The sequence below is a fragment of the Passer domesticus genome, chromosome 10, assembly GCF_036417665.1.
Source record: "Passer domesticus isolate bPasDom1 chromosome 10, bPasDom1.hap1, whole genome shotgun sequence".
In the NCBI taxonomy this organism is placed as follows: Eukaryota; Metazoa; Chordata; class Aves; order Passeriformes; family Passeridae; genus Passer; species Passer domesticus.
In genome coordinates this window covers 40,032,950-40,044,907 of record NC_087483.1, presented here as the reverse complement: position 1 = coordinate 40,044,907, position 11,958 = coordinate 40,032,950, and the positions used below count along the sequence as shown (strand labels likewise).

At 49.8% G+C, this 11,958-nt stretch overlaps 1 protein-coding gene across 1 annotated transcript in view; it reads left to right on the top strand.

The window, feature by feature from the left end:
* The first annotated feature begins 5,576 nt into the window (after positions 1 to 5,576).
* Positions 5,577 to 11,958, top strand: part of ZEB2 (zinc finger E-box binding homeobox 2) — a 113,860-nt gene continuing 107,478 nt past the window's right edge. Inside the window, exons 1-3 of the mRNA XM_064435290.1 lie at positions 5,577 to 5,814; positions 5,919 to 6,017; positions 8,643 to 8,807. Of these exons, the coding sequence (XP_064291360.1) occupies positions 8,735 to 8,807 (73 nt within the window). The 5' untranslated portion in view covers positions 5,577 to 5,814; positions 5,919 to 6,017; positions 8,643 to 8,734. The remainder of the gene's footprint in view (positions 5,815 to 5,918; positions 6,018 to 8,642; positions 8,808 to 11,958) is intronic.

The following is an 11,958-nucleotide window of genomic DNA, read 5'->3' as shown; positions in this document are numbered from 1 at the left end:
ATTATTAACAGCTTCATAACTAGAGAGGAACTTGCATTTCAATAAACATACTTTTACAAGTGCAAAGAAAAAAAAGTTTTGCATTAGGATGTTACTTACTTCATGTCTTTGTCCTGGGAGAATGCAACTAAAGAAACCACATTTAAAATCAGACATTAGATATGCAAATATGTGTTCAGATCAGAGATACGAAAATTATTCAAATGATTAATTATTCATCATAAAAATGTCAATTAATAATTCTGAAGCATAATAGGCATCTTTCTAATGCATCTTTATTTTTCAAGCCTAAATACTGTTGAATCTGTGTTCAATTGCATTCTAACAAGTTTTTAAAAATTCAACAAAGTAAACAACCAACTATAAACAAAAGTGAGCCGTGAATTTTAATCACTGCCAACTGAGCCAAGAAATGTGGCCGAACTTCAGCACTGATCCCAGAAGAGAGGGAAAAGCATCTCCAGCTCATGGTGTGGGACAGTGGATGGAAGATGCTTGTCCCTCAGTGTCCTCTGTCCAATGAGAAAAGAAATTCTGGGACCTGTGGATGCCATTCCCTGCTGCAGGCACACAGACAGACATTGTGAACAGCAGCTGAGCAGACCTAGGCCGTCAGAAGTGGCTTTATAAATGACAAAATTAACAAAAACATATGAGGAGACTCACTTTTAACGTTCAGGGACTCACACAAGATCAAATATTACAGTGATCTGCTGGTTAGAAATGCCCAGGGATAGATAAATTAAAGCCAGACAATCTTTTCCCTCGCTTTTGGCTCGTATCCTATCCCTACATGGGTTTTCCGCAGAGGAACTCAAAAACTTTGGGAATGTTGATTCAAAAGGTTTCTTCCCAAATACCTCATCAGCGGGTGGGGGGAGAGTCGTTGCCTGACCCTTTCTTCCTCTCCTCTGTGCCCTCTCCCCCATGTGGAAATTGGAAAAAAATAAAGGCTTTGCTTTCTAAATCTTGGTTTATAGGGACACCTGTACTGAGCAAAAGTATCCAGCAGCATCTTGGGCCCACATGGGGCCTTCCCTGCTCACAAAAATTATTCCAGCCTGTCTTATCCTCTACTGCCACAGGTGACTGCAGAAAGTAATCCCCCCAGCATCTTTTTGTCTTTGATTTGGGGGATTTTTTGCAACCTCAGAATTCTTTCTCAAGGCGAGGACAACTTCTACACCCCAGAGACAGGAGCATGAGAAGCATCCAGAACCCACAGGGATCCCAAATCTTGCAGGAGCAGCTCCCTCAGCAGAGCAGGGCTGTGGGGAGGGAAGGATGCTCTCCCCAGGCTTGGCTGCAAGTGGGCACATCTCATCTGGATCCCCTACGTGGGGATGTTTAATCCCTGATGTAGGAAGGGTTCCACACTTTAGGGAAAATAGTCGAGAGTTCTGGCTATGAAAGACATGAAGGAAAAGCCTCAGAGCTGCTAAAGTGTATTTAGAGGTGTTAAACCTCTGTCTTCACCAGCCTCTAAAATGTATTAGCCAAAATTCATCAGCCTGAACATCTTTGCTCCCATTCCCTCAGTTTTCCTCCTTCCACGTGGTGGGCAAGAAAACACAGTCCCCGTTACTCATCCTCCACCAGGGAAAAAGCAAACACACCAAAATAAATAAGGCAGTGAATCATCCCCTCAGCCCATGCCACCACATCCCCGTAAAGCCACCACGGCAGAAGGTCTCAGCAGAAGGCTCAGCTCCTGCAGGGCCTGTGCCCCAAAGCCTCCTTGGTGGCTGCTCACGTCCCCTCTCAGTCAGAGCTGCGTGCCTGGGGATCACAGGGAGGTCTCTCCCTGCACAGCCCCTTGCTCATGGCAGGGTTTGTCCCTGGCAGCAGGATCTGCCCCTGGCTGGCCCTGCAGATCCACACAGTGGTGGGAACACGGGGTTAGCTCCAAGGGGCTTATCTTCGTCACAATAGGTTTTGGTGGACAAAGGAGACCCACCGAGGAGCTGGAGGCAGGACTGCTTCTCCTGTGGCTTTACCCAGGCAGGTCTGCCTCAGGATCAGGCCACCCTCATCTCAATTTGCAGCATTTCCATACAGGAAAACCTGAGGAAAAGAGGAGAAACCTGCACTAAGAGAACTGCCCTTAAAATCATCTCCAAAAGCTGGGAGCTACACACAAGGAAGGAGCTGGGGCTTGTGAGGATATTTGGCTCTGCTTGCTCTTAAACTGATGGGGTGGGGGGGGATAGGATGTGCAAAAGTTTTAAAATAGAGCAGGGAATAGGATCTGCATGGGGATGCTGATGGAGGAGAGACTGGGATCCAGGCTGCCAGCACCACCCCAATAAAGGCAGGATCTATAGCCTGTCATTATTTCCATCTCCTAAAGAAGCTGCACACCCGTTATTAGTTCAGAGCCGGGCAGGAAATCATCGCCTGGATTAAGGTTAAATTCCATCTCAGAAGGGCTTAGCTGATTGCTAAATGTTTATGTCCAGTGTCCAAAAATTAAAAATCATTAAAAAAAAAAAAACACAACAAGCACCCCAATATCTCACATTAAAATAACACCCAGTAATGTTGGGTGCTATGTCAGTCCTGCGAAGATCCGAGCAGTTTTACCGCTCCGATGCAAACACTGCTGAGGCACACCAGAGCTGGGGAAACTGTGAGATTGAGGGCTGAAAGAACAGCCAGCAAAATTATGAATAGGGATTATCTGACAATGCCGACATGTTTCTTAAAGCCCTTGAGCGTCATCACACGCTCTGAGGGTTTGTTTTTCAGCGTGGCTGCAGATAAATATATTTTATTGATACGCCATCGACAGCACTCCTGCCTATTGCGAGTCAGGCTGCAGCCTCTCGTAATCTCCAGTTCATCCCCTGGTTTTGTAATCTGGAAATGTAGGAACAATATGTAAGGAGTCTGTAATGGGATTAATTTATTTTGAGAACTTGTTGGTCGGGTTTTAGGTTTTCTCCTTTTTCTCCTAGAAAACGTGGGTGAGTGGAAATTGAGCAAGTCAGTAATTAGCATTCACTTTTTTCTTTTCCTTTCTTTTTATCATATGCATCTAAATTCAGTTTAGCTCTTTAAGGAATTGCCAGACTGCCCTTGATTTATAGGCAGTGCCTTCTGGATCTGAGAGGATCTAATTCAAGCTAATAATACTTGAATTTGATTTCAGGATATTTGTGCTGTGCTATATATTTCATTAAGATATCATCATTCTGTGTGTGTGTGTACGCGTGTGATATGCCTCTGTGTATCCAGGTACATTTAGGCATGGAGAAGTCATGCATCCTGCAGGAAAACCATGCTGGCATTTAGAGAATAGTGGCCAGAAAACTTTTAACAAAGCCACGACGACTCGTAGCAGAGAACAAAAATAGAAATGTAAATAAAAATAATAAATATAAATAAAAATAATAGGCAAAAATATTAGGGCAGCTCGTTCCCACCTTTGCCTGGCTGGGGATTGCAGCGGCAGCAGACGGCCAGAGCCTGCCTCTCCCTCCCCACTCCGCCTGCAGCTCGGGGTTGAGGAGGGGGACACCCGGAGGTGCCACTTCCCAGCCCGGGAGGACATTTGGGTGCCCCTACCCGGAGCCCCCCCGTGCGCTGCCTCCCCCGCATCTCACTGGGTCACCCACTCCCGTCTAACCAAGAGATGGCCAAAAAAAAAAAAAAAAAAAAAAAAAAATCCCAAGCAGATCTCGGCGGCTCTGATGAGCTGCAAAGACACCCTGCGGGGGGGCAGGGGGGTCCCTTCCTTGCTTTGCCATGCTGAACCGCCAGGAAGGTGTTCCCTGAGCAGGACCATTTTGGAGCGCGATCCCATCGCTGTTGCTCGCCCTGCACTTCTTGCTTTAGGCACACGCTCAGTGCACAGTTCAAGAGCAGTTTATCTAAGCTTAATGTAAGTAAAAGTGCAGTGTGGGATCAGTGTGCCGCTTGTTTCGGTTTCCTTCGGGAGGGGGAGAAGGGAAAAAAAAATAAAATAAAGTGCTGGAATAGGCTGAACTCTTGTCAGAGCGGGGAAATTGTTCCGCAGCTCTTTAACCAGGCAGCCCCACGTTTACCTTGGGAAAGGACCGTGGGCAAGACGCGAAGTTTCTCCCTGCAGTGAGACTATTTCGAGCTCCTTCAGGAGGAAGGAGCGGCTGTGGGCTGCGCTGGGAGCCGGGCAGGAGCGGCTGGAGCCGCAGCCGGATCTGCCCCCTCTGCAGCCGAGCGCCTCCGCTCAGCATCCCCGGCTCGCTCTGCCTCGACTTACTCCGGTATTACTTCTCGATTACGCGCGGGGTAAACCGGCTTTTTGATTAACAAACCGGCAGAGCGCTGGTTAAGAACACTTAAACTTCAAAAAAAGAGAAAAAACTATCCCCCTGGGAAGCGGGCTCTGAATTGGTTAATAATGTGCAGTACTTGCTAAATTGCTGACTTCCAGATGTGGAAAATATCTTTCTTGTTTAGGACCTACGTAACCTGATTGGATTACGACAGAAGCGTCACATTGGAAGGCTTTTGAGTGATGATTTAATTAACCATACAGTAGAAAGCTGTATTTGCCAGGAAACCCCTTCCATATTTGCATAACCAATCCCTTCAGTGCAAAGGTGGAGTCTAGGCTTCTTTTTTTTTTTTTTCTTTCTCTTCTTTTTTTTTTCTATATGCAATTTTATTTTAATTTTAATACTTGAAAAAAGTGAAAAACTTGTAACCTCCCTGAAGTTCAGCCCCACGCGTTACTCGTCCACGCTGTGTGTCTCTGCTCATCCAGCTACTTCCAAGAAAAAGCAGAGCCAGGAAAAAGAGCCCATCTCACCCCTGATCCATATCTGTGAACAAAACAGATAGACTGTAAGATCTCAGCACGTTTGGTTGATTTTTTTTTTTCATCAGATTTAGCTGACTATTCAAATAACCTGGATGAGTGCTGAAATGAAGGGGGGGGGGGGGAATAAAAAAGCCCCAAAAGAAACGCGTGAAGGATAAAAATAAAACCGCACCAAAACAAACCAGGAGCTTATTCGCAGTACCGGAACAGAGTTTAGTTTCTAGGCTTTATGTTAGGGGAAGTTTTTAGGGTAAGAGGCGAGGGCCGGCGGCGGGACGGTGCGGGGCGGGATGCGGGGCGGGATGCGGGGCAGGATGCGGGGCGGGATGCGGGGCAGGATGCGGCCCTGGCCGGCTCGGCGGGCGGGCGGGCCAGCGGGGGGACCCCCCCGGGGGGGAGCACCGCCAGGGATCCCGCCCGAGGATGGGAGAACCGGCAGGGATCCAGCCTGGGGGCCGGGGATCCGGCGGGATCCCGCTGGGCAGGGGGCGGGGGATCCCGCCCGGGGGAGGGAAAGGGATGCGGCGGGGGGACACTGGGGCAGGGATGCGCCTCGGGGCCGGGGGGGTGAGCGGGGACGCGCCCCGGGGGTGGCAGGGATGCGGGCTGGGCGCGGGGGGAGGGCAGGACAGCACCGGCGGGGCAGGGGGGCCGCAGCCCCCGGGGGGGTTGGGATGCGCGCTGAGTTTCCGCGGGGCGCGGAGCGGCGCGGAGCGGAGCGGCGGGGCGGGGGGCGGGCGCGGGGCGGGGGGCGGGCGGGAGGAGGTGGAATTGCATTTCTGCCGCTAAAGCGTTCGCGGAGACTTCAAGGTATAATCTATCCCAGATCCTTTCCCAGAGAGAAACTTGGCGATCACGTTTCCACATGATGCTCACGTTTGGTGCTCTCCAATTATCCCTCCCCACAAAGATAGGTGGCGTGTGTTGCAGGGTCTCTCCTCTCGCTCGTACAGAAAAGAAAAAGAAAAAAATGTCATTAGAAGAGGCGTAACACGTCAGTCCGTCCCCAGGTTTGTGTTTCCTGGAGTGGCAGAAAGAGATCAGTCCTAACCTGCCCAGCAGGAATAACGGTCCTTCCGACAACTCTTTGCAAGGCTTTTTACAATTTCTCCAGGAGCTGCATCTCCCTTCACCTTTTCTCCTCCACTTCGCGGCTTCTTCATGCTTTTTCTTCTCACCATTTCTGGCCAAAACTACAAACAAGACTTCGCAGGTAGGTTCGGAATTTAATTCTATTTTCTCTCTTTTTTTTTTCCTCTTCTCTTCTCTTTTTTTTTTCTCACACTATCTCACGCATCAGCGGGGTTATTTCATTTCGAGAGCATTTTAATTTTTCTGGATTGTTTATACTTGGGGCGAATTTTTTTTTTTTTTAATTTTTTCAATCTTTTGAACCGAAACCTGAAGTCACTCCAGCACCGCTCCAGGAAGGGATGAGCAGTTTCGGGGTGCTCGGGGCTGTGCCACCACCACCCCTGCTCCCCTTACCTGTCAGCCAGGTACGGGAGGTGCCTTTTAAAACGCAGCAGCAAAAGTTTTAGTGTTAGGAAAGGACTTCGTCCTCCTGCAAAAAAAAAAAAAAAAAAACCGAAACATCCCCCCACCCACCTCCTGCTCTTTTTATTTCGGGTTTTACATCTGAGCTCTGAAAGTTTGCAGGTACCTGTTAATGCTTTGCATGCCCTGAGCATGCAGAGCCAGCCCGGCCGGGCACCGCTGGAGCCCCAGCCCCGGGCAGGGCTCCCCGGCGAAGGATGTGTTTCCCCAAACAGAAAGTTTTGCTGTTTTGTCTGCATAGTTGGTTTCATTTCTATATTTTATTTTGTGAAGCTGGGTGAAGTAACACCTTAGCTTCTGGGAGCCTAAAGCAAGAAGTGAAAGTACAGACTGGAACTTAAAAGTCGTTTAGCAAAAGGGAAAAAAAATAAATTAAAATTAATACATATTTTTAAAAGCTTGCCGGTACTCTGAGGAGAAAAGCGTTCTCGAAATTTGCAGGTTTAAAATTATTGACAACTTTTTACGGGAGGCTGGAGAGTAGGGAAGGGAGTGAAATGCATTTAAAACAATTCACCATTGGTCGTTTTGCATTAAAACGCCAATTGCCGAGGCAGGCTGAGGGTCCGGGCTCGCCTCGGTGCCTGTCCTCCCTCCCCGCTGCTCTCCTCTCCTGGCAGATCTGCCGCGGTGATGCCACCATTGCCCACCCCAGCCTCGGGAAGAACTGGCAAATACTAAAGTTTCTAGCACATTTCTCAGCCTCTTCTTCGCTCAGCCACATTCATCCACATCCACAGAGCCACCCATTCCCTCTGTCCAGGCGGAATCCCAGGCAGGAGAGTGTGAGTAAACACGCTGACCCTACGCACACTCTCTCAATCTCCCCATCCTCTTACCTGCTTGGAGATTTATTATTTTTTATTTATAGCCAAGCAGGTTTTATAACAGTAAACGCCTGAGGAGAGAGTTCAGGCAGAATAAAAAGACCCAACAGCAGCACACTTCACTGCTCAGTCCTGGTGTGAAGCTCCAGCAAAGTAAAAAGGCACAAGGGAGAGGAAAGAGGAAAAGGGGGAGAAAAAATCTCACACTGCTTCAAATACATATATATATATATTGAAATTGTTGAGGCAGGTAATAATTTTTTAGGTTTTATGTAAAACTCCCAGTGCAGGAGAAGACAATAGATGCGAAGGCGAGGGGGCATCCTGCTCAGGAGAGCAAGGGTTAATTGCCCTTGTTTTACAGTTTGCATCTGTTACATCTTTTATAGCCCCCTGTTTAAACTAATCCTCAAGTCAAAGCATCTTTAAAGCTACAGCATCTTCTTCGAGATGGACTGAGTTTCAGGAGCGTTCTTGCAGCAAACCCAACGCTCCTGCCCCTCTCTCCCTTTGACAGATAGAGCCTCCTGCCCAGCCCGGGCACACAGGCACACACAGTAGGTCTAAAGTTTACAAGTTGCTTTTATTTTTTTTTTTTCTTAAAAACAAAAAAACCCCAAACCCAACTGAAAGGCTGAAAACTCTGACAGCGGTAGTTTTGATTTCTGTTTCTTTTCTGGGAAGGAAAAAAAAATTGACACTCTGAAGCTTTGTTTAACTAAGGGGCAGGGGAAACCCTGAATATTGTCAAACTGACTAAAAAGGTGACAGAGGTTTATAATTACACTCCTCGTTGTTAGGGGGAGGGGGAGGCATCCGTGCTGAGCTTTACCCCAAAAGGACAGGGGAGAGCCATGTTTCCCTCTCCTCTTATCACTTTGCTGGAGAGCACTTTGGGGGGGAAAAAAATGAAGGCAGGAGAAGGGTAGGATTTCGCGTGAAAAGAAGTTCTAGTGTCAAATTAAAGTACTTTTAGGAGGAAATGGTCCGCCTAGCATTGAGTCAAACAGCCTACTGTAAAAGCTGTGCATTCCCTCATACGGTCATGAGTTATGACTCATTTGAGATGTAATTCTTGTCTCTCTCTCTCTCTCTCTCTCTGATCTGCTTTGCTGGTGCAACACACACACACGCAGGGAGGGAGACACACGCACACGCGCTCACACACACACACACACGCAGAGACACACACACACAGAGAGAGAGAGAGAGAGAGAGAGGGAGCAGAAATAAATAAATAAATAAATATATAAATAAATAAAGAAGAAATCTGCCCGGCTGGGGAGAGAGGGGGAGCCCGCTCCGACCGCGTCCCACCTCCCCCGGCACGGCCAGCCTCGCCGTGTGCGTGGATGGGTTCTTTTTCGGGTGCAAACTGGGGTCCCCGTTGGCGCCCTGCGTTTAAATGGGACATCCCGATGCCCACATTGTCGCTGTGTTTGGTCGTTACATAGAGCCTGCGTGCTGCTGCTGCCGCTGCCGCTGCCGCTGCTGCTGAATCAGGGAGTCGAGCCCATGCGAACTGCCATCTGATCCACTCTTATCAATGAAGCAGCAGATCATGGCGGATGGCCCCAGGTGTAAGAGGCGAAAACAAGCCAACCCCCGGAGGAAAAACGGTAAGACGGCCCCCCGGGAAAACTTTTTCCGGCCGGTTCCGCCGCGGCCGCGGGGGGAAAGGCGGCGGCAGGACGGGGAGCGGGACGGGGAGGGGGGCACGGCGCCCGGCAGCCCGGGGCTGGCCGCCCCCCGCCTCCCTGCGCGGCGTCCCGCGGAGCGCCGGGGCCGCGCGGCTGCGGAGGGGCGCGGGGGCAGCGCCGCCGCCGCGCCCCAAAGTTTGTTGCGCGGGCGCGGAGCGGCGCGGGCGCTGCCCCCGCGGCCCCGGAGCGGCGGAGGAGCGGCGGGGGCGGCCCGGCCGGCCCGGAGCCGCTCGGCGGCTCGCCCCGGCGCTGTCAGTGCGGGCCGGGCCGGGCCGGGGCGCGGAGCGGAGCGGAGCGGGGCGGTGGGAGGCGCGGAGCGGCGCGGAACGAGCGGGGCGGGCGGCCCTGGGAAAAAAACCCGGCAGCGTGAGAACCCCGAGGCGGGCTGGCACCGAGTTAGCCACTCTCTCTCTCTTTCTTTCTTTCTTTTTTTTTTTTTTCTTCTTTTTTTTCCCCCTTATTGTTAGGGACTCGAAAATGAAACTTCCTCCTCCCTGATAATTAATAATACTAATGAGCTCGGTGCCCGATTGTCCGCCGCTGCCCTCTCCCCCGGTCCCCGCCGGCCGCGCAGGGCCGGGGCGCAGTGGGACGCGGTGTTCTGGGCTGATTTCACATTTGGCAGCTTTCACTGGTGTGGTGGGTCTCTCTTTCTCCGTCTCTCCCCGTCCCTCCCTTAGTTTCTTCCTTTCTCTCCCGGCTGATAGCCGCTTCCCCGCCGCCAGCTTCCCCCTCCCCGCCCGCAGCCCCTCCATGGCCATCCCGGCCCCACTTCCAACAACTTTCCTCTCGAGGAGCCGGAGGAAGGAAGATATTTGTGTGAACCTGAACCCGTGCGCTTATAGCTCAGCTACTTCATTTAAGTGGAGAGGTGGAGGTGGAGGGGGGCTGAAGGAGGAGGGGGACGCGCACAACAACAACAACAACAACAAAAAACACAAAGACAAGAGAATGTTGATTAGAAACAAATGATCCTGCCCCCCCCCCTTCCCTCTCTCTAGGTTGTGAGTGTGAGTGTGTGTGTGTGTGCGTGTGTGTGTCTTTTTCTTGTTGTGGTGGAGGCGTCGAGCCATATGGGGGAGTGATAGAGGAATTTTAGTCAGAAACTGTTCGTTATGTTACACTGGCTTTTCCCTTTGTGTTGTCTTTGATCTATTTGCTTGGCTTAGTATTACCAAAAAAAAAAAAAAAAAAAAAAAGGAAAAAACCCTAACTAAAATAATATATTCCGAGCAGCTTCCCAAGGATCCGTTTCTTGTTATCTTTTTTTAAAGTCTCTCCCCCTCCACCACCACCCTTTACTCTTGTGTCTGTCATTATTTAAGGTGGTCCTCACAGAGGAGACCTCCCCTTCCCCTCATCTCTGGGTAATTTAGTAGACATTAAAATTACACGTAATGTTTCCCTCTCCTCTCTTGTGTTTCCTCTGTTCTTTTTATTAAATGTTGGTTATTGATTTTCTAAAATCAATGTCTGTTGTGGGGCTTTTTTCCCCTTACAAGTATCTAAAGCACGTTGCTGATCAACTGGATAACAAAAGCTTTGTGTCAAGTAGCCTTTTTTCTTATGTTAAACAGTCATTTTTGAGAGAAAAAGAGAATGAGATTTAAAGCAACGCATCCAGAAGTGCTCTTTTGCAGTAAAGAATATTCTGAGTGTTTGAGGGGGTTTTATTCTTCTTCCTCAGCCTCCTTGCTTTTCCAGGCAAGACTATTAGTTTAGCGTGTTAAACCCATCACATGCTCTCTGATGAGGGATGCATCTACGTGTTTAATATTTTCTCAACATGATTTGAGTACTAAAAAAAACCCCACCACCACCACCCTTACCCCCCCCCCCAAAAAAAAAAAAAAAATCCTGGATGCCTCTGTTTGCCCAGGACACCAGGACCGTATCCTGGTAGTGCAGCCAAGTCTTTGGGAGCACGTATGGAGCGGGGTGGCAGATTCTGGTTGTTCCCATGCAAAAAGGTGTTTTCAGGGAGCTGCACTAACTTGGAAAAGCCACCACACTTGGGAGACGAAAGTTTAATTGCGATTTTTAAGGTAACCACTTAAAGATCCTGCAAACTTCAAGTGTGCGTGCGCTGCTTATGCGAAGGGCTGAGTTCTCCCTTCAGTGTCTTGTTCTGGCCAAGACACGGGGTGCGTGTGGGGGGGAAGGAAATAATTCCCTACTTTCTGTCTGTCCCCTCTTTCCTCTTCGTGCTCCCTGATTTGTTCCTTTCATTCATTTCTGAGTGAGAAATGCCCTGGTTCTGAGGAGCAGGTAGAGCGATGGTGGGTTTGGTTTGTTGGTTGTTTTTTTTCTTTTTTTTTTCATTTTCTCTTTCTCGACAAGCACGTATCCAATGCCATTCCCGTTGGGAATTGCCTAGGATTTATCTGGACTGAGTGGATTTTTCTTCTTTCCTGGAATCGTGGAAAAGATGTTACTTCTGAGCTTGTGTCTTTGCTGATAACACCAGAAACGGTGATGCTTATCGAACTCGGACAGAAATTCCTTAGAAACGCAGCAGAACCAAAATAAAATTTAAAAGCTACGAAAAAGAAAATAAAAATAGATGGTCATGAAGGAAGCGAGAGGAGTGTTAGTGAATCCCAGACACATTGCAGACGGGGACAAAACAGAATAATCCAACTAATGCCTCAGTGGGCTCCACGCCTGTGTGCGTGTATCTGCGTGTGTGCGGGGATGGGCAAGGCTCGGGATGAGATACCGGGGCTGGATAAAATTACAGCGGAGCTAAATAGGGTAGAAAGGAAGCAGGCTCGGGATTTTCCAAGATAACGGGGTTGAGGAGAGCTGCTGGAGTGGAGGAGAGGTGTGCGGGGAGGGGGGTGCGGGTTGAGAGAGGCGATGTGGAAATCAATGAGGGGCGAGCCCCCCGGGGACGGGGGGGCAGCGGGGAGGATGGGAAGGAGAGGACCCCGAAAGCGGGGCTGCGGGGGGGGGGCGGGAGGTGCGGGAGCGGCAGCCCAGGAATGCGGCGGAGCTCCGGGAAGTTCAGTCAGATGATTCCCAGCGCCTGACTCACTTCGCGGCACTTTCACTCGGGAGAGAAGTGGCG